Below are 24,657 nucleotides of genomic sequence, written 5' to 3' on the forward strand. Positions count from 1 at the left end.
TTAACACAGAAAGCTTTACATGCTGTGTGACTGTTACATTTGCAACATGCTAACTCCAAAACCAGTGGTTAGTTTGCAAAGCAGAAACCCCTTCACCGTTTGCCACGGTTAACATCTCGTTAACATCTCCTAATCTAGTCATAATTTAAGATTAGACGCCAACGAGCTGTATTTTGGGTCCCTGAAACAAGCGAAAACTTCATTTTGTTGCTTTAGGAAATTATGCTGAACTCATAATGACAACAAAGTGCTGGTCACGTTTGAGCATGCTCAAATTTAATTATTTATTTATTTATTTTTACCACAAGCCTGAAACATCACATGAAGCAGGAATTGGCCGCTGCGCCTGCATCTGGAAGGAAAACCTTCAAGGGGTTCAGGTGCACACAAGCGACGCTGGACATCCCACGTATATTTGGCTTCTTCGGTAACCAGGCTAACTTGGATTTGTTAGTAAATTCTGGCTATGGACTACAGCTACTCTATTATCTGTAAGCATACACAGTAAAATGCACCGATGCATGCATGCATGACGCGTTGCAGAAAGTCAGGTCGGTGGTTTCAAGGACATTTGGGGCTGATGAGGATTTGGTTTTAATGGGGGGAGGTGAGGAGAGAAGGGGGGCGGGTGGTGGTTTGGGCCCAGGGCCATGACGTCATTGTGCGCCCATGTAATCCTCTTGCGCTGAAGCCCAATCAGCAGAGACTCGCGATTGTCTAGGATGGGAAGAGAGGGGCGCTCTAATCCGGGAGACAGTGGATCACACAGCCCGAAAGAGAGAGAGAGAGAGAGAGAGAAAGGGGGGAGCGAGAGAAGGGGCATGCATCCAGGGCTGGATTGTGCCTGAAATGGGTCAGATTAAAAAGACACGAAACGAAAGGAACCGACTGACTCTTGGTAGAGGAGGACATTTCTGAAGATGAAGAAGCCATTTCCCCCTCACCTCAAGCACGAGAAAAGCAGCCTGCCGACTCAACGAGCTTTAGGGATATGCTAGAGTGCTGTAGAAGAAGCGACCTGGGGTCTCAAGATATTCAGTAGCCTATTGTAAAACTAGCCTTCTGTAGTTTGTCAGCAGCAGAGGAGACATCGCGCGTTTTGTCCGAGGGCGTTGATCGTGGACAAGTCGAGGAACTGCACTCAAGCCAAAATGAAATGGAACATACAGTACTCTTCGCACTGGGATGTATGACTTCAAATAGCACTGCCATCGTGGTTGCTTTCTTTTACATTTACCTCTTTGTGTTTTTGGTCAGGCTAATGTAAAATGAGTGGGTTTTCTTTTTCTTTTTTTATGAGGAAGGACAAAGCGAGAGGCTGTGTAGCTTTGAGGTGTCAATCTGCGCGAAGTATCGTGCCAAGAGATGCGTAAAGACTCGCAACCCGCCGAATTAGACAGTGCAAGTGTTTGCAAAAACGTCACGCTAAGGTTTGTTTCTCATCTTTATGGATCGTATTCTGATATGATGGGGAGAGGGGGAGGAGGGAGGAGGGCTCCGAGTTGTGGCGCAGTGATATCAATATTTCTTTGCGTGCAATCTAAAGAGGCGCGGGGGAAAGAATGTGGCGGTGCGCATTATTGCTGGTGTAGGCTACAAATCGGCTTTTAGATCTGAGTGTCCGAAATGCTTGTGCGCGCGCGTGATTGTGTTGCAAATCGGCTTTACTTTTGCCTGTATGTTTGTGCGTGTAAGAGAAAGATAGAGAAGATGCGTACCTGTGTGTGTGTGTGTGTGTGTGTGTGTGTGTGTGTGTGTGTACACCCGAGCGCGCGCACGGAAACGGGAGCAGTACTTAAATCGCAGTCAGGCAGTCTTGCATCCTCCTTGGCAGAAGATGCTGGGGGTTTGAGCGTGTGGAGGTCAGGCTTTCTTAGAAGCTGCTTGCTCGTCTTCATTCTGCACCCGTCGGCGGGGTGAGAAGGCGACTTCTTAAAGGGTTGTCACTCTGCGTGTTCACAGCGGACCTTGATTTAATGTCCATACAATTAAGGCACGCGGTGAATGCCAAGAGAGGAATCTACACAGCATCATGCTTCACATTTTATTCCTTCGTTATTTCATCAGGTTGTCGGCTTAGAGTGCGCTCCTTTGACCCCGAATGCTAGGAGGGGAGGGGGACAGGCCCTGACTGCCGACCATAGCAGCAGGATAAAGCTGACTGCTGTACTGTCACTCAACGGCGCGTGTGTGCGTGCGCACGCGGAAGCTCGGATGTGTGTGTGTGTGTGTGTGTGTGTGTGTGTGTGTGTGTGTGTGTGTGTGTGTGTGTGTTGCTTTGACTGTATGGACGCAATGCGTACTTTAATAGGCCATTTTGGTATAGAATTGGGATAGTCCAATCTAGCGTTTATTTCAAGTCATTGGTGAGAAACGTATTGCTTTGAAATCCCTGATTAGTCCGGGATGTCCTTTAAATGCAAAGTGTATCTGAAATCTGGATACGCACAACGTAGTTGCCAAGTCAGAAGTCCACCTCTTGGTTTTATAAAACACTCTCGGGAATTATTTTAAAATATGGTCTTCTTCAGCCTTCTTCTTCTTTTAAATTTAGTACTCAGTGAAAGGCTTTCATTTTTAAGTGCGCCAATCCTAAAACAAAAACACAACAACAAACAAACACATGACATTTCTAAACCCAAGCGGGAGATTTGGGACCAATTAAATAAAAAAATAAAATAAAATGTTTTTATATTTGTTGTACTTTTAAAATTAAGCGAGACCGTTAAGCAGCAAATTGTTTTGGTGCACCAGCTCCGAAGCTTGCCAAGAAATCGCCAAACTGTATGTCTGACAGCGGAAACAGCTGTGAGCGCATGAATGCTAAATCCATATCGGTGGGATTCTGTGCTGTCCTTGTGTGGCAATTTTTTAAAGGTATTTTACCAAATGTAATAGAGGCCACCAACGAGGTGTTGTGGACTTTACTAGCTTCAGCTGGGGTTGGCGTCTGATATATTATTTCTAGAGGAAAAGTAGGACAGCAGTTCCACTCCGACACACCTCACGGTGTGGCTGAATCCTCGGGCCCACAGCACAGGCTGAAGAGCCTCGAAGGGATACAAACTGACCATAGCGACAGGGTTTATTCGCACGGAGTCAGCATATAGAAATATAGGCAATTCAATGCCACCTACAGGCGTCCCTCAGACAACGCATCGCGGAAGCTGTTTATCACTCAGGGGGCATAGCAATGAATACTAAATAAGATAAAGTCCCACAAAATAATTGAGTGCTCCTTTTAGACCAGCTCGGATTTCACTCTGCTGTTAAACAGGCCATTGATTTACAACCAGCACTACAGAAGAATAGTGCCTGTGATAGTCCTTGTCTCCACTGGATGCTTTTGGTTGATACCTCGATCAAATTTAGCTCAGATGGGTATGCTTCTAATGATCATCTGAAGGTCTTCAAAACATATTAATAAATAAAAGCTTCATTAGATATGAATAAATGAATGGTCCAACATTACCACAAAGAGCCAAAGGTCGTGTTTTCTGTCATTTTCCAACACTTTTAGTTCACTATTTGCTGCTGTCATGTAACTTGAAGCCTCAGGTTTGGAGCTTGTGCCACCTAATAAAATCTTTTTTTTCTTTAATTCACTCAGAAAGATTTCCAGCAAAAAGAACTCATCTCATTCTATTAGCAGTTATATAGCACCTTTTGCTGCTTAATCTGTATAGTCTGAAAATATTGTTTGCCTGTTGTTATAGCTGAAATTATATTTTGTAATGATGCAAAACAAATAAAGAATAAGCTGCACTGAGTTTTCTATCTGTTCTTGTAATTATTTTATTACCGATTGTATGCCCTCATCCCAGTTTTGAATCCATGGACTGTTTGCATAAGCATATTTTATAAATGTAGAACTAAGAGTTACACATTAGCAGTCTTGTGATTTAGGTTTTGTTCCACAGATCTTCCCTGATGATCTGGAAAGGATTCACTCATTTGTCCACACATCCTTTAAAATGATCACATTAATGTATATCTAAGGTAGAAGAAATTCTCCATTTCAGAGTGTTTTCACGCCAGATTGTGACTGGAACATCCTACCAGCAGGTCCTTCAAATCAAGAATTCAGCACCACGGAGAGCTCCTGTCAAGGGAAGAAAAGAAAATCTATTGTGGATCAATTATATCATTAACGGAGTTTCAAAACAACTTACATTTACAGCAAGCGAAAAAGACATCTCAGACTAAACAACTAGATTACCCCCACCCTTTTCCTAATTCAAACCTAAAGCCTCTATCTTGTATTATTTTAGAAGCGTAAAATGGCTAAATCAATTTCAATAAATGTCAAATCTGTTTTTATTTTTATTCCAGGGTGCAGTAACTCCATTTGTGCACTCAAATTCTTCTCTAGACTACTTGAAACTGTGGACACATTTGCCTTATACTACAATAAAGTATTTACACTGTTGTCAGCATCATGGTGAAAAACACAAAGAAAAACAAATTGCAGCAAAGAAAACCTTTCAGTGACATTTAAGCTCTGCAGGCTGCACTACAGAGATTTCACTCATTATATAAGGCCACATGTTTGTTTAGTTACTCACAAAGAATTCATGAGATCAAGACGAAGTAATTTCTGAATGGACAGTTTATTAAGGCTTGATTTTTTTTTTAAGATAGAAAACCAAGATAGATCTTTTGAACAAGGTATCGTCACTACAGCTGTGGCCTACAAGATAAGGTTTATTTAGTACTTTGTATTTCATTGATCCTTTAATAAATATAATTTCATGGCTAACCTGACATCCCTCTTGCAGCAAACATTTCCTGACAGTTTACATTAACATGCATTTAGGCCCTGTCCTACAATCACAACCAGTCGCTTCCCGAGAGAAAGACGGCTGTGGCTGCGATGGGTTGGCGGCGGCATCCTTAAGCTTTTCCCTGCCTTTACGCTACTTGGTGAGAGCGGTGTTGGTGAAGTTAAACATGTTCACCGTATTGCTTATATCCACCTAGCTATTGATTAGTGCAGATTTAAAATAAAAAATAAAAAAATGAGGAGACAAAGAACAAAGGCTACTGTTAGATGGCAGTTCTCTCAATGATTTTTTTTTTTTTTTGGGGGGGGGGGGCGGGGGGGGGGTTACACTGGTCAGGTGCAAACACACACCTGGAAAATACTGCTGTGAAGCAGACAGTTCAAATGATTTGAAGTACCTCAGCACAGTGCAGCACTTGTGCCATTTCAATGTTTTAACGGTGTTAACAGTCAAGACAGATCGCACAACACTCACATAATCTAACATAATCTGAGAATACAAACAGCTTATTTCCAGGACATGTTTACCTGACATTACTGTTAAGGTGACACGACTTCAGAGAACTGTGAAGTGGAATCTGAAAATTGAATTAGCTCACTGTAAAATCACAACAGATTAAAAATAAGAATTACACAGACGAGAGAAACAAAAATAAAAATCCCTTAAAAGGCAAAAAGGCAGTCATGAATTCCTCTCTTCATCTTTGTAATCTTTCAGTCCAAGATTAAATGACAATCTCAAACTAATCACGAGGCGCGAACCAACTGATCTCACAAATAATCTTGCTGTGAATGCTCCAAAACGGGCGTCTGAACACCCGTCATCACCCGAAAAAACAAGCTGCAGAGTAAATAATACTTCAGCCATCCCCAACAGACTTCCATTATGCAGCTTGCCATGCATGGGCACACACATCTATTAATATTTTTTATTTTTTAATATCCAATCTTTTTTTTCTTTTTTAAACATACCTCAATGTAGTTTACAGTATCATAATCAATGGCTTCAGTCTAGAACAAACTATAATCGCAACATCCAAAAAACACACAGAAACCACATCTCATTCTTCGTATTTTTTTCTTACTTGATATTAAATCAGTTACATTAATTTTTAGGTTATACATTTTTAGGCTTTCTCCATGAATATATAGGCTCCTACGTTAAAGCTTAGCATTATGACCAACATGATAGACTTAGCGAAACCAAATTAAAGGAAAAAACAAAGAAAGGATTAAGACAGAATGACGGTGACTAGACAAATATCGGAACCTTCCCCCTTTTTGTGGAACAAAAATATGATAGCAACAATTGATTCAATGCAGCACTTACATCATTACATAAATCTGATAAAGTAATTTAAGGTGGTGGATGCGACAATTCTCTCAGACTGGGTTGTGTACACAAGCAGAATCTCCTGATGAAACATACAAAGGACCCCTTCACGACAAACATCAAAAGAAAGCAAAGCAGAGGGGTGTGAAGGATGTCAATAGTACAATTTTTGATTTAAATGGTGAGAGTTCTGGTTGTGGAGGACACATCCATTATTTCTTTCCCAGAGGCCTTTGCAATTCCTCCTCTGAAATGTCTCGAGTCCCGTGTGACTTCACACTATCCCTGATTTCTCCAGCAGTGTCACTGTTTGAGCAGTTCTTTTGAGAAGTCACCAATAATTAGAAAAAAAATGTTAAGGCTCCAGAAAACAGGTTTCTGAAATGAAAATTGTCAGTAGTAAGCCAAAAAATAGAGATTTTGTCGATCTGAATGAAAAATAGATAAAACCTTGAAGAAGTTTTATTATCGCACAGTTCCAAGTCCAACATTGCCTTTGTGATCCTCCAACCCTGTTGGCACAGTTAAACCTCTGAAGCATGGCAATGTTGCCCCCAAATGGACAAATAGGGGCAGGACACATCCGTTCCTGATTGTACTGAAATATAAAGTGGCAGATTTATTTTTTCCTCCATGGTGCAGTCAAACCCTGATTCAATTGTAAAGAGGGGGGAGTGGGTGGGCAAGAGAGAGAAAACCAGTCTGTTGAGAGAAGAGTACGTCATGGAATGGGAAGAAAAATGTTTATAAAAAACTGAAATAAAAAGAGTGGTGGTGGTGGTGGCTAGGTAATACATTAAATCAGCTTGTTATCCCTGCACAAAACGTGGTGGTACATGGGGCAAAAAAAAAAAAAAAAAGCACAAGTGTCAATGATGGCAGATTCACCAGGATTAAATTAATAAAAATAAAAAAAAGAAGGGTTTGCTTGCATTTTCATAATCTTCTGTCTTTTTTAAATCAAGTCCTAGTGTAACTGTTGATCAAGCCAAGGATAGATGTCTTCTATTGTTTATTCCTGTTCTGGCGCTCCTGTTCAGAAAAAAAAGAACAAAAGCAACAAACAAACAAAAAATTACTCAAACATTACTCATATGATCATTAGACAACAACAAACTAAGTGCAGCATTTCTTGGTGAACAGATGTCTGCATGTATTTAAAGTGCTGATCAAACAGCAAAAAAAAAAAAGTCAGCTTTTTACCTGATCCAACCAGGAGCGGTTCTGTATCTGAGCAGGTTCAAAAGTCTGTCAAAAAAGAGCAAAGAGGAGACAGACAAAAACAAGATCAGGAACAAATCAAGAGTCAAATTATCTAAAGAAACTTTCACCAGTTTTCCACTAAAAAGGTACAAAATCCTATTTTTAAGATAACAGAGAGATGACTGTACCCACCTTGCGCACCTCTTCCTCTTCTTCCTGTCTCTTCTCATAATGGGAGAAGTCATCAAAGATGGAGGTTGTGTGTTTGTAGGTGGCAATGATTTTGAGCACCTGCTTGGCCTTTTCCAGGGGTACCTCCTGGGTATCACGGGAGTTGGTCACTGGCTTGTTGTCGTTGTTCTCCAAGCGGATGTGGCGCAGCTGGCTATTAGGCACATCCTTAACAAACAACCAGTCCACATCAAACTTGCCTTTCCACTTGTCCTGTGCCCAAACACCAGCACTGGTCCCATAGTCCACTGGTGAACGCATCTCTGCCACACCACAGAAATGACCACTGCCATTGACACTGAACAGGAGGTATACAGGACCTTTACCATTCATGGCCCGGAAGGCTGAGTCCAGCCGCTTGTTGCCATGCTCAGTGCTGCACCAGATGGAGTACTTGATGGAGCGATGAATATCATCCTCAGAGTAGCTCTTAATGATGAAAACACGGCCATTCTTCAGGTTCCAATCAAAGTCCTTGGGGTTGTAGCTATGGGAGGCCCGCAGCTTCTCCAGCACTGGGTGCGACTCTCCACAAGGTCCTTGGCTGGAAGATGCTTGGGGACCATTGTTCCCACTACCAACCACACCCATCACACCACTACCATCATGGCCAGGTCCACCCTGGCCATAACCTTGGTTACGGTTGCGTGGAGCAATCCAGCGGGTCTGGGGTTGTGGGGGCTGTGTGTGGTTTTGGTAGGGCTGGGGTGGTGGCTGGTGGTGATGGGGGGGCTGGGGCTGTAAGGCCATAGGTGGCATCTGGGGTTGCACCAAAGACTGAGGAGGAGGGGGCTGCATGGGTCCTTGCTGCATGGGGGGTTGAGGTGGCATGGCATGAGGCAGGCCAAGAGGCTGCTGCTGTTGCTGCAGTGGAGCTGTGGCTACTTTAGTCACTGGGCCCTTTTCCCAGGTCCCAATGTTCATGTTGTGTTTGATGGGTGGTGGGGGAAGAGCTCCCCCTGGGTTGGGCATCCCTGGCTTCACCTTAGCTTTTAGCTGCTGTGGTTTGGCAGGCTTGCTGGCAATGGCCGCCCAAGAGGTGGGTTTAGGTGGGGGCATTCCAATCGGCGTTGCTCCGTTTCCTGTGGCTGCCACTGCAGGTCCACCAATCACAGATCCTACAGCCTTTACTGCTGACCCCTGACCAGTGACATCCCCACCGATCTTCAAGCCAACCATACCCTGCTCCAGGCTGTTCATACCAGGGGCTTTGTTCAGGGTGTCACTGTGAAACCCTGTCTGACCATCAGGCACCAGAGTGCCCCCCAGGGAGCTGGGAGGATAGCTATAGCTGCCACCATAGGCTGAACTTTGAGTCTGCTGGCCCTGGGAGCCACTCGTCCCCCAAGCAGAGAAGGCAGGGTTTTCAGGGAAAAAGTTAAACCTGTGGGGATAGATACTGCTTCCCAGGCCCCCTGGCTGGCCAAACACTGTGTCCGGCATGAAGTGATGGTCTCCATTACTCAAGGGTCCATATGGGGTGAGGTATGGAATAGGGGGGTCACCACCTGTGGACCAGGGAGCCTCACTTAGGGGGTATGGAAATCCAATGGAAGGAGCGTAGTAGCTTGGCAAGTAAGGGTCGGTGATGGACTGGTAACTGTTGTTCTGAATGAATAGAAGTCAGAATCACAACATTAGCAAATAACTGAGTTAAACTTAAAAATACCCCACAACAAATTAAATACAACTCTGCTAGTTGTGGATTTTTGATAGGTAAATAGCTAAAGGCTTCTTAACAAATCCCATTTCATTGCGTAGGTTACAAGGTTCACTTTTTTATAAAAAGTGACTGTGCATACATTTGCCATGCTGTGGCATTCGATAATGAATAACATTCTTACAACTCATGTGAGAGAAGCTGAAGAGCAGACTTTACCTGAGTTGATTGACTAGTGAGGTATGGCTCAAAGTCATTGTCATGGACAGTGTCCTTCTGATGCAGTGAACCATTTTGCACTGCAAAAAAACAAAACAAAACATTAATGGATCGTTTAAACTTATTTTGTACTGAGGATGCAGTTATGTTTTGAGGTCTATATAGCAACAGCTTTTTTAGCTTTCAAGATGTAGTGTGTTCAGGGATAACCTTATGATTGTATGAAACTCTTAATATATTTTTACAAAATCAAAAATCAAATCACACTGATGCTGTCTTCGATTTCTCAAACATATTAGTTCTATAAATGTTAGTTTAATCAGTTTTTAATGTCTCTGCTTTTCCAAAAGCACCCCCCCCCCCCAAACATTACACCAAAACTGCCAAACCATGCCAGACATCCAGATGTGGATGAGCTTGTGGCCTGCTGCCAGCCAGACCTGAGATGAGCACAATTTAAGACCTGTCTGTCCAAAAGCTGCAGCAGATCAAATATACCAATATCAGTGTTCATGAAGAACCAACAATAATAAATTGCAAGTAAATCTTTCTGTGTAATAATTGGTTGGGATAAAAAAAAAAAAATGTTCATTTACACAAATCAGCTACAACATTACAGTACAAAGGAGTCATTGTTTTGGACGGCTGCAGTAATAAGAATTTTGAGGCACAGGTGGAGTAATAATGTAATAAAAATGTGATTTATCGTCAAAAACTACATTTTGATATTTAAGGCTCTGAGTACTCAGGACTTTTGTGTTTTACACTGAAAATACCAAGTTTCTGGAGACACAAGTGTGCCCCTCACCTGTGAGATGAGAGCAATTTTGAAGCAACAGGAAGTTCTTATTGTGCCTTCAAAACAATATTAAGCAGGTTCTTTTCAAAATAGCTTTTTCATTGCAATTTTTAACAATTTGGTGGTATGATACAATTCACTCTGATTACAAGGGTTTCTGATTATGTTGGCCCATATGGAAAAGAAATAGAAAAAAATTATAAAAGACTTGCATCAGATTTGGCTTGCTTCATATAGTGAATCATATAAGGCTTATATGATTTACTCATGAAAGTGGCCACTTTCTCATTACTTTCATATATTGTTTTAGGAAGTATCCAAAACATACAGGTTTCATTTATATAATTTTTCAAGGGATTTTATATCTGTTTTCACTCTTGTGTGTTCATACAAGTTTCACACAAGACAGATACAAACTTTATAAGATTTATATATATATTTTCCAAATGGGAGTATTCACTGGAAAAAGACTGTTAATGTGGATGGAAAGTGTGTGAAGGATGTGAAATTTTATCAACATGGGATTTAGGAAATGTAAACTGGAATATAGTGCATCTCCAGTGATTGTAACCTTTATCCCCCCACCCTTTATTATATTGCAAAAATTTGCAGGCAATTTTCTAGGCTATGGGTGTGTGTGTGTGTGTGTGTGTGTGTGTGTGTGTGTGTGTGTGTGTGTGTGTGTGTGTGTGTCATACTGCAGAGATGGATTTGTGCCCTTACTATAAAATCATGAACTAAATAAATGCCAAACCATAAGAGACATAAATCATTGCATTTCATAAATATCAATCTCGTATGTAAACATAAAAATAAAACACGTTCGCCCAAATGCCACATTCTTCAAAAAATGTTACTGAATCCACAGGAAAGGGAGGATGTCAAATTTTACATCATAGGCCATATACACAAATGTAAGGCCACAAATGTAAGAGATCCGTCTGTACAAATAAAAACATTCTGCCAGCCAACTGCCAATTAAATGTCCATCCCCCGGGCCGGAACGGGGTCTTTGCCAGACTAATTCTGACCCATGGGCCTTGTGTTTGACACCCCCAATCTACCAATTTAGAGGTTTCTGAAATTTTTATTTTTAATAGCAAAGGTATTCTAATCTAGTATGTCCCTCTGAATGTGAAATAGTACAATATTTTGCCATTTGGCTTTAATATTATTTGTATTACATGTTAACACTTGACTTATGAAGAATAAGAACATAAATTTTTTTAAAAATCGCTAGCGGAAAGGATATCACCTTTAAATGTAGATATTCATCTACCAGTGTCAAACACAATAAACAATGTAGTTTGACAATCCAATTAGATAATTTTAACTATAAATTTTCATTACACTGTATCAATCTCCAGCATAGTGTACTAATTACTCAGAAATATGGTATTGCACACCACAGAGAGGACAAGGATGCCAATCTCACTGGTTTAAGTAAAACCAGACTATGGTTCTTCGGTCTGTTGTAACACAGATGTTGTTACATGTTGTTACAGTGTTTTAAGTAGTACCAACCTGGGAAACTATCTCCTTTAATTGCTACATGTGGAAAAGGACAATTTTGGACACTGACCCAATCTTAATCTGCCAAATTCTAAAGAGTTCATCTATGAAAGTTGGCATTTATTCTAAAAAGTGTCTGTGTCTGGGGGGTGGGGGACTGTAAAAACATTGTACTAAAAGATATTTAGTGTTATGATAATGGTGATGGTGCACTGTCCAAGACATTGGTTCAAAAATCAATCATATGCTACTTGTGACATGGCTCTGGTAGCATATAATTTATATTTGAGGGATGAGGGTACTATCATCCAAAAAAGGCCACTGACATCTAATTAAACTTATTCGTCATAGAACAAAGGTGATCTTCAAGAACAATATTGTAGTAATTCAGATACTCTTCCCTCTAAGGTGATAAGTGGACTCAAACCACAACAGCAAAACAGATCCACTGGATATCTCCAGGCCAAGCATTTAAAGTTTTCCTTTAATTTGTCCTGGTCTTTAGATGTAAAAAGTAATTATCTTGATACAGTCATCCACAACTCACCTTTAGATGCTTGTCCCTTTGATCTCTGTGTCCAAGTAAATCATAGGAAAGGGGGGAAAAGAAGACCAAAAAGTTATTTTGAGTCGGCCTGAGATATCACACGTAGCTTGTGAGTACAACCCATAATGTTACCTATCCATTGCCTAGAAACTGAACATGAGACTACTTCCCGAAGAGAGCCATCTGAAACACTTGCCTTACGCTATTCTATATTAAAAGGTGTATAGTAATTACACTTTTATTTGACATATTGTACAATGTAATGGTCTATGATTAACTGTTTATTTAAATAACCAGTTTATGATAGCTCTAATCCACATACAACTTTGCTAACTACCATAGCTCCCTTAAAATGGCTCTACAAAAGCCATCAGACTTAATGCAGCTTTCAGCTTAGTGTTTCTTAGCAGATTCAAATATTTTTCACAGCCCAGACACGAGAAAATATTCCATTATAAAAGTTACTATTTAAAGAATAAGTTAGCCTGAGCCTTTATGTAAATCTGTTGACGTTAACTAGCTTTGGGTTTCACGTATTCAGGTATTGGCTGCTACTTTTTTCCCCGTCCCCAATAGGCAACAAAACATATCGATTCTGTTAAAGATACATCTGACAACAGCCTGAATATTTTCGCAAAAGTGTCATCTTTCTTACTCGTCCAATAAAACATTTAGCAATTTCACGGAAAGTGGCTAACTCGCTAGCTACAAGCACCGGCCAAATGCTAGTGGCTTGCTAGCACTTCCGAGCAATAGCCATAGCCCAATAAATCGTTAACGTTAGCGGGTGAGGTAGCCTAGAAGCTCTCTACAGACGAAGTAAGTCGTCCTTCCTACCTGAGGGTCAATGCTTGTGGCAGACATAATTCATTAAGCAAATCCCTGGATTCTCACAGAGCCTGAGCTTGTGACTGAATTGCAACCCCCGTGATTTGAAAAGCAAGTTCACAGCTCAGTTACAGTTAGCTTTGTGGCTAGCTGCGCCGCTTAGCGTGTGGCTAGCAGTTGTAGCGCAGGCTCAGCTGTATATTTTCCACTGTGTGGACGTATCCCAACTTCCACAGTTCAAGTCAGTCGCTTCGGATACTGCGTCCGAAAGCAGTCAAGTCCCCGGTAAAGGTATTCAAGTTGATGGTACGTGTCGCCGAACGGGCCTTTCCGACCGTGAATATTTTCGGTCGCCTCTTACTTTGTCTTTTTTTTTAATTCCACAGAGGGAGAGAGAGAGAGAGAGAGAGAGACCTCCTCAGTTACGTTAAAGCCCTGTACACTTCCCCAATGGCTGCTCCATCCGGGCTTTGAGCCGCCGCTGTAGTTCACGTCGTTCCCCACGGGGTGGCAAAAGTTTGAGGCATCCTTACCATCGGCAAAGTGCATCCATGGCTGTGATTTAATGGTAGCAACGAATAAATCCAAGTCGTTTAACAAAAAACAAAATAAAACAAAAAACACAAAAACATAATTCTAGTTCTATAAGTACTATTCCAGTATCACGAGTGCTATTTTCTGCATCCCCTGTGGGTGTAAATAGCGCCAGGAGGTGTCAGCAGACTGCTGGTGGTTTTCTGCAGGCCCCCTAGAACTGACAGTTCAGTCAGACACAGCGCTCATGTGAGACTGTGTGCACAGCGCCACTGGTTTCCCATTGTTATGAATTTGGTATATAATCAGCCTGAAACACAGTGAGGAAAACAGTTGAGTTGTCATGATTATTTTAGTATAGCTAATTTTACATAGATTAGAAATGCAATTGTGCAGTAAATGTTACACCCTTTAACCACTAGGAGGAAGCAACGAGACATACGCAATCCCCTAAACTCAGTCAAAGGTCAAATTTATTTACTGTGTATAGTGTAAATAGATGGTGAAATGTTTGATTATCTATAATCAAATCAAAGTCGCTATAAGAGCTGTTTTATTTTCCCCATCTTGTGTAGGTTATGTTTCGACTTGGCTTGCCTCGTGGCTCATCATCTAGATATTCAACATCCCATATATTATAGACTATTTAGATAGAAGGTCTTTTAATTAGATTTAAATGTACACTTTTTTCCTTCCAAGAAAGAAGATGACACATCTTATTATTTTGTGTATTTAAGCAATTTGTTTTCACATTTTATTGTGCAAGCTCTCATTTTTATTTACCTGTATTCTCATGATCTATACATTAAGTTGTTTTCTGCTATTTTGTTTAAAGAAAAGCATCCTTTTAAAAATTATTAGTTATTAGGGAAAGGCATGCCGCTGAAATGTTTTGCAGTGTTTTCCTAAGAGGCGGAGCAACATGGCATGTTCAGGCTGTCATTCATTCAAGGATCAAAGAGCAAATATTCTGGCATTTGGGGGATTTTCTGGAAAGCAGTCTCCTGTAGGTCACTGTGCAGGCCCCCTGCAGCTGATCACATTATTTTCAACTGGATGTGCTGCGCTGACCTTCAGTGTGCGCTCCACTATGGACCGCAAAAGGGATGACTGGCACAGAACAAAAAGGGAAAGGGAAACCTATATGCTACACAATGATGGATGACAGGCAAGCTATGCTTCACATCCTTGAGGAGCCTCAGATGCGAAGAGAAGGAGAGAGACTTCGAACTTTTCACAACTGGCCAGCAGATGCACCTGTCACATCTGGAGATCTGGCCAAGGCAGGGTTTTTCTTTCTAGGCCCTGGGGATAAAGTACAGTGTTTCTGCTGTGGAGGGATTTTAAGATGCTGGGTACAAGGGGATAGCCCAGCCACTGAGCATAAAAGACATTTCCCTGCTTGCAGCTTCATTCTGGGTCGAGCTGTAGGAAATATCCCACTTCAAGCTGACTCCTCAGATTCTGTGGATGGACAGCTTTTGAGTCAGCTCCAGAGGATGACTATGGATGACCAGGGAACAGCTGGGCAAGCAGTCTACCCAGAGATGGAAGCAGAGGATTCGCGGCTCACCACTTTCCACAACTGGCCCACCGAAGCCTCAATCCAACCCGGTGTTCTTGCCAGAGCAGGCTTTTTCTACACAGGTACTCAAATGTCTGACTCTAAAGCCTAATAATGCTGATCACCTCTTGTTTTTAACAAACGATGAGCAAAACTATAGTATTTACTCGTATTTGTAAGTAAAATATCCAGCACAGATCTTGTCACTGCTAGAGTGACCAACCCCACTGTGTGAGAGTTCATGGTACAATTGTCCTGCTGACTCATGATGTTGTGGACAGAACAACCTAGACAAAGCTGGAGCTGCTAAAGAGGTAGGATGTGTACAGCTTCAGGCAGTACACAGGGTGTGGACACAATATCATGAACAGCATTCCAAGTAGTTTTGTCAAGACAGTATCAGGGAAGGCTTGATTAACCTTCATTACAGTTTGTTCAGGTTATAGTTTTTGCATGTATTTTATTCCTTTGGTGCGTGAGAGATTTTCTGAGTTCGTTCTAAAGCTGCGAAGATTAAGTGGGCGTGTGTCATTGCTCCCTTTTCACAGCCGTCTTATATTATCGCAGGTCACGGTGACAATGTCAAATGCTTCTACTGCGACGGAGGGCTGAGGAACTGGGAGCCAGGCGACGACCCCTGGCAGGAACATGCCAAATGGTTTCCACGGTAACAACAGGACATTTCCAGGCAGATATTGAAACATCAGCTGAATGCTTTTTTTGTGTCATGCCATGGCAATATTTCTTTTTATAACGAGAAATGTGCAAAGGTTTTAGTCACTCTGGATGTCAAAATTCGCATCACATAATATCATCAGAGATGCACGTGATCAGTCCCAAATTCGTTCTGCAGCATGACCTAATTACCACAAACCTACAGCCAGAGTTATCAAGATCTTTCATGTTTGATTTGAGAAATGAACTGAAAAAATAATTAGGTGGTATTATATTTGAAAAGATGCTCTTGGCCAAATCTCTGACATACACATATACACCATATGCATAAATGTGTGTCTGTATATTGTAGATTATAAAGCAGCTTTTGTTTTCAGATGTGAGTTCTTAATCCAAACGAGGGGGCAGGAATACATCAGCAACATACAGGACACTCATTTCCACCTGGATGACACTATGGTGAGACCTTTTGCTTCTTATCTATTTGGAACATTGGAGATATTATAGCTGCACATTAATGAGCTGTAGTTTGTCACTGCTGCATTTAAATCTGTAAAAAAAAAAAAAAGTATATTACTTCTCCAGGGAGGATCACAGACCTCCTCGGGTAGAGATATCAGCTCCAGAGGCGGTAAGTCCTATAAAAAACAAAAATCTAACTTTTGCTGAGGAGATATGATTAACAACATAGCAGCCTTCTGCTTTCATGTCTCTAATTATATATGTGTACTCTATGTATAGCAAAGATTTAAACCATCAACACTCAGTCTTGCTTGTTCACACAAGAGAGAAAAAGGGGGATCAAACATTTCTGTTTGCACTGCAAGTCACACAAAGAGAGAAAAGAGGTCTGCGGCCACTTGATTGATTTATTCCTAAGTCAACCACTTTTGTTGAAATACAGATCTGATGGATAAAGGCATACCTTTCACAAACTCGATTTAATACCTTAAATTAGCCACTGAGTAGCAGGTCCATTTCTTTCTATTCTCATTGCTTTGGGGGCAGCTGAAAATGAAATTAATGGGCGATCAATTACCTGAGCTAATGTTTGCTCTAAAATTGAAGTAATTAGGGAGAGCTATGGAAGCCATTTGACTATTGCTCATGGTTGCAGGGCAGGCATGACAGGGCAATTATTCCATACAATGAAGGAAGCACAATTATAATCCATAGCAGCTGAAATGCAGAAGGGGTCTGTGCTTTGAAATGTTTATATATTGGCAGACGGAGGTAAGCTTGCACAATTTGGCAATTATTTACACATTATCTTATAGAGGGTAGAGTGTGTGGGGTGCTTAGACTAGTATAAAATTCACATAGTGTCCAGTGAAGGCTGCTGCTTCTCTAATCATCCTGGCATCTCCCTTCCTCTGATCCCCAGATCTGGTCGGAGGTCTGGGAGCTTCATCGGCCATGCTTTCTCCTGTGGTACAGTCTGTGCTCCAGATGGGCTTTGAAGCCAGCCTGGTGGAGAGTCTGGTCCAAACCAAGTACCTTCTGACAGGCCAGCATTACACGTCTGTATCTGACCTGGTTACTGATGTACTGCAGGCGGAGGAGGAAGACAGACAGAGCAGGCCTCGAAGCAGAGGTAGCTGTCATTGTTAGAAAGCAACTAAGTTTATTTACATACATTTTCTGCTACTGTATATATTTCCACTTCACAATAGAAAGGGGGGGGTGGGGGTTTCTACTTTTCCTTTCACTGTATTTGTTCAACAGCCATTGTATTTCAATTAGAATTCAAATGGTTTTGTTTTTATTAAGGAAAATTCACCATTTTAATGGATCCTTAAGTTCCGAATATATCTGACTGACTCTTAATGTTCGCATACATCAGACCCAGAGATGAGGCAAGGCTCCAGTGCTGGAAATGTAAGAACACAGACACCTGTCAGAGAGAAAGGTCAGCAGTCAATATCTCAAAGATTTTCAAAAAAGATCAAAATTTTGTGCTTGTAGTAGTTTTATTTATTTGAAATCAACCAATTAAACAGTAAATGTGTATAATTACTATAGGCTTGACTTACAACATTGTGCTTGAACAAATAGTTTGTGTGTTTGTCTTCATCGGTTTCTCCCAACAGTTAAGGAAAACAGTCCAGAGGAGCTGCTGAGGCAGCTGCAGGAGGAGAGGACCTGTAAAGTGTGCATGGACAAGCTTGTGTCCATTGTCTTCATCCCCTGTGGTCATCTGGTGGTTTGTGGTGATTGTGCTGCCAGCCTACGTCACTGCCCCATCTGCAGAGCTGTCATCAGAGGCAGCGTCCGTGCTTTCATGTCCTAAGGCTGTAGTGAAAAGCCACCCCTATACAGGTGTTGCATGAGTGGCCTTGAGTTTTCCACAGGCCCCAGTTTCTGTTGTACTGGAAAGAATAAAGAGTGCTGATTGCTTATTTTGTCAGGGTTACCAGATCATTTTCTACAATAAACAGTTCAAGCTGCCATCATATTTATAGCTTCTGGATTTTATTTTTTTACAAAAACAGAATTACCTACTAAATGACACATGGGACCATCAAAAGAGCACATTCTTTTATTAACAAACACATATTTACATGAGCACAAAGCACAGTTCTGGATAAATAGGAATACAAATTCAGGTCACATCGGGTTGGAGGAACACAGGACGCAAAATTGAAGAGAAAAAGAACCATTTCCACTTTCTATAAAAACAAAAAGTATCTACACAGAGATAGACTCTTTTCAGTGGAAATTTAACAAATATAACATGTTTCAACTAATACTAGTCACCAGGTTAGGAAAAGGCTGTATTGCACTGAGAGGAAGACCTGTTTTACATTAGGATTTTAGAAGCATTTTCCTGTTAATACTGATTATGTTACAATATGAGGTGCTTTGTGTTTTTACTCACACGCTAGCTGGCTTCCCAGGAGTGTGTAAACTTTAAATTATAAAGAAACAATGACACAAAAATTATTGCATCTCTCAGACAGCGAGGTGATCAATCGAATGGAAACAGTATTCAGATCATTTTAAGAATCCTAACAGTTGAAAAACTGTTTGTCTGGCAGTAAAGCACATTTAAGATCACAGAGGACTCTGACACGCACTTGATAGCTGAAGTTGCTGAAAACAGAAATGAAAAAACTTCCACAGAAAACAAGCCAAGTGGCCAACTATTCCAATCAATTAACACAATGCAATTACTTTCAAATGGACCAAATCTCAGTCTATATGATGTAGCATACAACTGAAGGCAAATACAACTATGACAACACAAAAATAAGAAACAAATCCTGGCCAGGGAAAGTGCTAAAAAAAAAAGGGAGTTTTATGGAAGGTTAAGCATGCAGCAGAAACTCAGTAGCCTTGAAATTTGCACATGAATACTATGAACACCAGAGGGCAGTAGTGATTCACACAACCAGTAAGGCGTGAGCGAATCTGACTTCTTGATGACACTAACAGGAACAAAAGAAGTGCTACCAATCAGTATGGGAGATATGAACTTTTTCATTTCATTTCATTTGAATAATTGTCGTTTTTCTGGGTCAGAATACAAGAAATTTAAGTTGCCAGTTTATATAAAGCAATTTAAAGACACCAGTTTTGCTTTTTACTTATTACTTAATATGCATAAAATTACAAAACAAAAAAACACCCCAACATGCTCTCAAACAATCACAGCTGCGACTATTAACACTGACAATTTAATTTAAACTGCTGAAGTGACAGGAGAAAACTCTCTGATCTATTCATGTATATGCCACGCTACTTCTACACTGAAGACCATACCCAGACATCTCAGCACTGTTGTGCTTAAATATGAACAACGAAACAACTTCTATTGTTTTCTTCAAGTTAAAAATATGCTATGTAACCTTTGTTTGAGTGTGTGTAATGATCACCCTTGGCAGATCTGTCAGTAGTTAGAGGGGGACTGACGTGAAAACAAAGCTTTCAGCGTATCATCGAGCACAAACACCTGACACTTCAGAAACACCGACTTTGTTGTTGGTGAAAATAGTCACAATAATAAGACTCCCGAAATAAAACTAAGACTCGCATGCCATCCTTTGTGTTTGAATGCCTCTTGCAGGCTCACGTTATTTTGCATTCTTGATAGCTCACATTTTCAAACTCTAAATCAAAAGCTAATTTTAACCCTCCCAGTTTCATTATTTACATTTTCTATTTTTGACAGATGCCCCTGTAGGTTTGGTGCTTTTGTTCCCTCCCCACCCTCTACCTCTACACTCCCCTGTCTCTTCCTGCTCTGCTTCTGTATTTATGCACACACATCCTGGCCTAAAGTAAACAGACAGCACACAATAGCTCATTCCACAGGCTCCACTGTAATTCAGCCCTCCGGCTAAGATTTGAGCCAAACCAGCAATAATATGCTAAATCAGTGAGTCCTCTAAGACACAGCACCACAGACTGGCAATGATGGGCAGCCCCTGATTACATCCACAATGTATTTAATAGCTGTACATGTTCTATACAGTCACAGTCTGGGAGGGGGGTATTTGCCCATTGTGGGCAGGTTGCAGCAGTGGGAGCACAGCAGAGAAATCAACACGAACAAAATGATTGATACTTGCCCAAATACACAAATACCCCTAAATACATGCTTTGTTTTACTGCAATTCCCCAGCTCCCTAAACCCGTCACGATGGACCCTTACAGAGAAATGTTGGCTTTTCTGGGCAGTACATCAGCAAATTACACGTTTAAAGGACTGAAATCAAAAGAGGGAGGAACGTCTCGTGCACCGAAGCGCACTGGGACGTTTGTGTCAAAGCAACCATTTTGTCTCTGTAGGAATTTGCTGCATCACCTCCCCGCTGGATGTTCTCCTATTTACGTAGACCTGGAAGGGACAAAAAGATAGACAGAAAGGGCATAGCTTTAAGACTTGTTGAACAACCAAAGGAAAAAGATATTTCTATTCACACAAACACACACACACACACACACACACACACTTAGAAGAATTTCTCCAGGATATACAGGTAACTCTCAGTAGGTTAAGAGGGGAGATGAAAACTTCCTCCTATTAGAGACAGAGTTGATTAAACTGTCAAGAAGCTAATAAAATATTCATTTCATGTTGGCAGAGAATTATTACATTACTTCCCAGGCTTATTTTTATTAATTCCTCTGCACGACTTAAGTGATTAATCCAATTGTAGACATATTTTTATGTGTTTTTCTACCAGTAGCTGCCTGTGGACACACACACTTACGCACACGCACACAGTGCTATGAAAGGTCTCCATATTCCCCAAAGCACACTGACAGGATGTAGCATGTTTCAGACACTAGTTTACTCCCCAGACATGAGTCATTTCTCCAGATACTGAGTAAGCAACTCTGTGTAATCTCTGTCAGTAAACGCTGTGTTGCAACCTAGAGATGCTGACACTAAACTCTGGCACGGACATGAAAGTGGAGATTATTTTCTTGCACTTTCCAACGCATGTAAAAGTTTCACGATCACAACTTGCACCAACAACAATGTGAAAGGTCACATAAATATGCTTCCAACGCACAGAGACAAATACACATGTAATGGGATGAGAGCGCACTCGTACTTACGGGTACATGGGCTTTAAGAGGAGATGAGATGATTTCTCATTGACATGGTAGAGTGGGAATGGGTCAAATCCTCCAATAAAATCAACTGAAAACAAAGTATTGAACACATAAATCCCGGAGTAAATCAAAAGACAGACAACTAAAAATACATGCACGATTAAAAAAAGAAACTGAATGAAGAATGAAATGGAAACAAAAAGACACAATGGGAACAAATGGAGTGCACAGATGTTGTAAGGTAGCTTGTGAACAACAGTGCAAACTTTGAGTCTCTTTTAGTTTGACAAAATCTACAAAAGTAGAAGAGAGAGAAAAAACTGTTTTTCATCTGTGCATCTGCCTCAAGCCTAAGGGAAAGCTTGGGAACAGGTGAAAGCTTGCCAGCTGTCAAAATAGCTTAAGCCTTTTTATCGCTCAGAAACAGAGGTGACCTTCAGCCACCAAATTGATCCTCAAACCTTTCTGTTTAATTTCTCAGTTAAGAGTTCAGACTCTAGGCGAGGTGCAGATGAGCGAGCGAGTGTTATGTCATGCGAGAAACAGAAGGACATGCTGGTACCAAAGTGCAGTGTGTTTTTCACACATGCGGAGAGAGGGATTTTTGAGATGGATGGAAAAGGCTTGGGGCTTTTGAGGGGACATAAACGGCAGAGAGGGAGACAGACAGAGAGGGGAGGAAAAAGGAGGAGAGGACGGGGTGCGTCACGCTTGTCGGTCTGACTGACAGGGAGCCAAGGAGATTAGGGAGTCCGTGTGAAAAAGGCCAGCGTGTCCAGGAGCTGCGAGTCTCCTCTAAACACAGCGAGTGGAAGAAAAGTAGAAGCTGCACCCTATTCAGTGGGAAAAGACACCAAATATATAAAGGACCCTAGCTGAGTGAATAACAAAATGAGCACATCTGTTTCTTTTTTGGAACCCAGCACCTGTGGTGGAAAAACACACATACAAGCCAGCCATAGAGACTAGTGGAAGGCCCAATCAGTTCCATCCAGATAAGAGGAGGCAGGGGTGGTCTGCTAAATGCTGATAGGTAGACAGGATGCGCACACCAGCCAGAGGGGTTGTGCTGTGTCACCCCTTTCCTCTGACCCTGTCCCGGTTTCCAGGCATTCACTGTTTCATCTGCACACCACAAACACACACACATGCCACCCACCCACCAAAAGATACAAAGATGCACACACTCACACACACACAAAGCCCTCTCCCCTGCTCTTTTCTGTACGAGTGATTTTCTCATTATAAGCAGGTGGGGATCCATCTCCTGCCATGATAAACCGTGCTGAGGAATACAGCTGGATGATAATCATGGTTGCCATTTTTAGACACGCTACAGCTCGTGGGATAGCAAAGCAATATCGCTCGGTGGATCCCTCCACCAGTCTGTGAATCTAATACTCTGGCTCAGAGTGAAATATCAGCTTGACTACTGGATGGATTGCCACAAAATTTGACACAGATATTCGAGTACTCCGGAGCAGAAATCCCAATGACTTTGGCGATATGTGTGCCTTTCATGTAAAACTACAAATAGGTCAACTTCTCCACTTGGAAAGTATTTGAAAGTCAGATTTCTGTAAAGAATCTTGTGACATATGCACTGACCAACCTAAACTTAAACTGGGCCCGGTGTGTATGATGTACTATTTTGTATTATATCCTTATTTTCTGTCATGTATATACACTGTTAGGATGCTAGTCTCTCTTATTTACAAAGCCAGAGCTAAAAATAATAAGCTCGGGCATGTGCAAGCAATCCACATAAGCTCTTTTCACAGTAGTCTTTTCGCATATAATTGCTAAGTAAACACAGGTATTACTAATTAACCAGTAAGATTAATTATGGCTCTGTTTTTTAAGACAGGAAACAGCTGTGAAACACTAAATAGAATGGGGCCGCTTCTGTTTAATCAACCTGAGCTACAATGCTTAAAATTGCTGCTTAGAAAAGGACCTATGAACTAAAAACTAAGGCTTTTACAGTACAGAAGCCCCACCCACCTGCTGTTCAAACCTTTTGTTTACCAGGGACAGCCAATCATAAGAAAGCTGGCTTAAAGGGAGGGGGAAGGGTTGTGAAAGAGATTGTTGCATATAGATGATGAACTGAGGGGCTGTGTCTGCCAGGACCCAAATAAGGATTATTTTGTGTGAATCATTTAAATCTGCTTTATTAAGATTTCAAGAACGAAAGAAAGAAATCCTGGCTTGGGCATAATAGGTTGCCTCTAAAGCTGCCTCTTTTCACTCTAATGAAGACATTCAGTGTGTCAAAACATTACTTTGCTCTCTATTAAATGCTTAATTTATAACCCCGACCTCTATTCCTCCTACAGACTATATTGTTTTTCAGCCAGTTAATTGCTTGTTCCATGTTGAATCATTTCCCTATTAATTACAGCATGCATCAGTCTGATCCTGCTCTGAGGCCGGTCTTCTGTGCAGCTCACTGATTCTTGATGGTTGAGAAATTACTGGAAAAAAAAATCCATATGACTGTGTTTTCAACATTAAATCTAGTAACACCAGTGCAAACAGAAAACCTTTAACAGGAGAGATTATTAAAACAGATACTGGCGGTTTTTTGACACCAACACTGACAGAAGCAAGATCACTTTCTTCCCAGCAGATTGAGCAAGCTGGGTTTTTTCCCCCTTCTGCAGACACATGCAAGATATGAAAGGTATGTAGGTCAGTAGTTAAGGCATCTAAGTAGTGCCCCCAAACAAGCAGGGAGTAATGTAATGTAAAGCAGAGATACAGACAGTCAGCAGACAGTGGTGTGTGTGTGCATGTGTGTGTGTGTGGTGGGTGGGGACAGCGGGGCTTCGCTTGAAAAATTAGACTAAAACAGACAGAGTATAGTGTAAGGAAAATCATGAAAAACAAGGGTGAGAAATGGCAGAGACAAAGACAGAGAGAGTGATAAAAGACTGGACAGCTCATTCAAGACTTCTGTAGAGAGAATCTGTAATGATGGAAGAGGTCAATTAAAAGACAGTTGTGGTCCCTTTCACACACACACTCCTAGCTGGCTCTGCATGTCTGCATCTCTCGCCTCACACACGCAGCCATCTTTGCTGTTTTATGCATTGTTATTCTGCACATAAAAATGTTGGGTGTGTTTGATTGAAAGTGCATTTAAATTTTATGATCCATGCAAAGATGAGTGAGAGTAAGATGTTCAAGGGAGAGATGGAG

General features: G+C 41.3%; 3 protein-coding genes across 5 annotated transcripts in view; 1 reads left to right on the plus strand and 2 right to left on the minus strand.

Annotated features, from left to right (window-relative positions):
- Window positions 1-4,592: 4,592 nt before the first annotated feature.
- On the minus strand, window positions 4,593-13,553 carry LOC146550929 (YTH domain-containing family protein 1-like). Its single transcript, XM_085260625.1, has 6 exons — window positions 13,125-13,553; window positions 12,288-12,312; window positions 9,430-9,509; window positions 7,512-9,158; window positions 7,320-7,364; window positions 4,593-7,148 (listed from the first exon to the last, which is right to left on the minus strand). Exons 1-6 carry the CDS (start codon window positions 13,149-13,151, stop codon window positions 7,122-7,124), a joined length of 1,851 nt encoding a protein of 616 aa, XP_085116751.1. The 5' UTR covers window positions 13,152-13,553; the 3' UTR covers window positions 4,593-7,121.
- A 22-nt stretch (window positions 13,554-13,575) lies between these two features.
- Window positions 13,576-18,359, plus strand: birc7 (baculoviral IAP repeat containing 7). Of its 2 annotated transcripts, XM_085260626.1 has the most exons (7): window positions 13,576-15,296; window positions 15,781-15,880; window positions 16,266-16,347; window positions 16,474-16,519; window positions 17,273-17,482; window positions 17,732-17,797; window positions 17,979-18,359. In XM_085260626.1, the coding sequence occupies exons 1-7, from the start codon at window positions 14,756-14,758 to the stop codon at window positions 18,176-18,178; spliced, it is 1,245 nt and encodes a 414-aa protein (XP_085116752.1). In that variant the 5' UTR covers window positions 13,576-14,755; the 3' UTR covers window positions 18,179-18,359. The 2 variants fall into 2 exon arrangements, with proteins under 2 accessions (XP_085116752.1, XP_085116753.1); XM_085260627.1 differs by lacking the exon at window positions 17,979-18,359 and having other exon boundaries at window positions 17,659-17,783.
- Window positions 18,360-18,411: 52 nt separating this feature from the next.
- The window catches only part of nkain4 (sodium/potassium transporting ATPase interacting 4), a 53,115-nt gene continuing 46,869 nt past the window's right edge, over window positions 18,412-24,657 (minus strand). Inside the window, exons 6-7 of one of the 2 annotated variants that reach the window (XM_085260628.1) lie at window positions 21,457-21,541; window positions 18,412-20,728 (exon numbers count right to left, since the gene is read on the minus strand). In XM_085260628.1, coding sequence (XP_085116754.1) covers window positions 20,719-20,728; window positions 21,457-21,541 — 95 coding nt within the window. In that variant the 3' untranslated portion in view covers window positions 18,412-20,718. The remainder of the gene's footprint in view (window positions 20,729-21,456; window positions 21,542-24,657) is intronic. The other variant, XM_085260629.1, reaches the window with a different exon arrangement.

The sequence above is a fragment of the Mchenga conophoros genome, linkage group LG20 (assembly GCF_057382185.1).
Source record: "Mchenga conophoros isolate Kocher_MC1m ecotype Shallow Benthic linkage group LG20, M_conophoros_male_GT1.1, whole genome shotgun sequence".
Lineage (NCBI taxonomy): Eukaryota > Metazoa > Chordata > Actinopteri > Cichliformes > Cichlidae > Mchenga > Mchenga conophoros.

What these genes read in the sequence shown, in the direction of transcription:
- LOC146550929 (XM_085260625.1), bottom strand. Translation starts at nt 13,151, where the DNA reads ATGTCTGCCACAAGCATTGACCCTCAG. An exon ending in AAGAGGAAGAGGTGCGCAAG is followed by an intron (nt 7,365 to 7,511) that starts GTGGGTACAGTC and finishes CTTTTTTGACAG; the next exon opens with ACTTTTGAACCTGCTCAGAT. An exon ending in ACCGCTCCTGGTTGGATCAG is followed by an intron (nt 7,149 to 7,319) that starts GTAAAAAGCTGA and finishes TTTTCTGAACAG; the next exon opens with GAGCGCCAGAACAGGAATAA.
- birc7 (XM_085260626.1), top strand. Translation starts at nt 14,756, where the DNA reads ATGACTGGCACAGAACAAAAAGGGAAAGGGAAACCTATATGCTACACA. An exon ending in AGCAGGCTTTTTCTACACAG is followed by an intron (nt 15,297 to 15,780) that starts GTACTCAAATGT and finishes ATATTATCGCAG; the next exon opens with GTCACGGTGACAATGTCAAA. An exon ending in AGATATCAGCTCCAGAGGCG is followed by an intron (nt 16,520 to 17,272) that starts GTAAGTCCTATA and finishes TCTGATCCCCAG; the next exon opens with ATCTGGTCGGAGGTCTGGGA.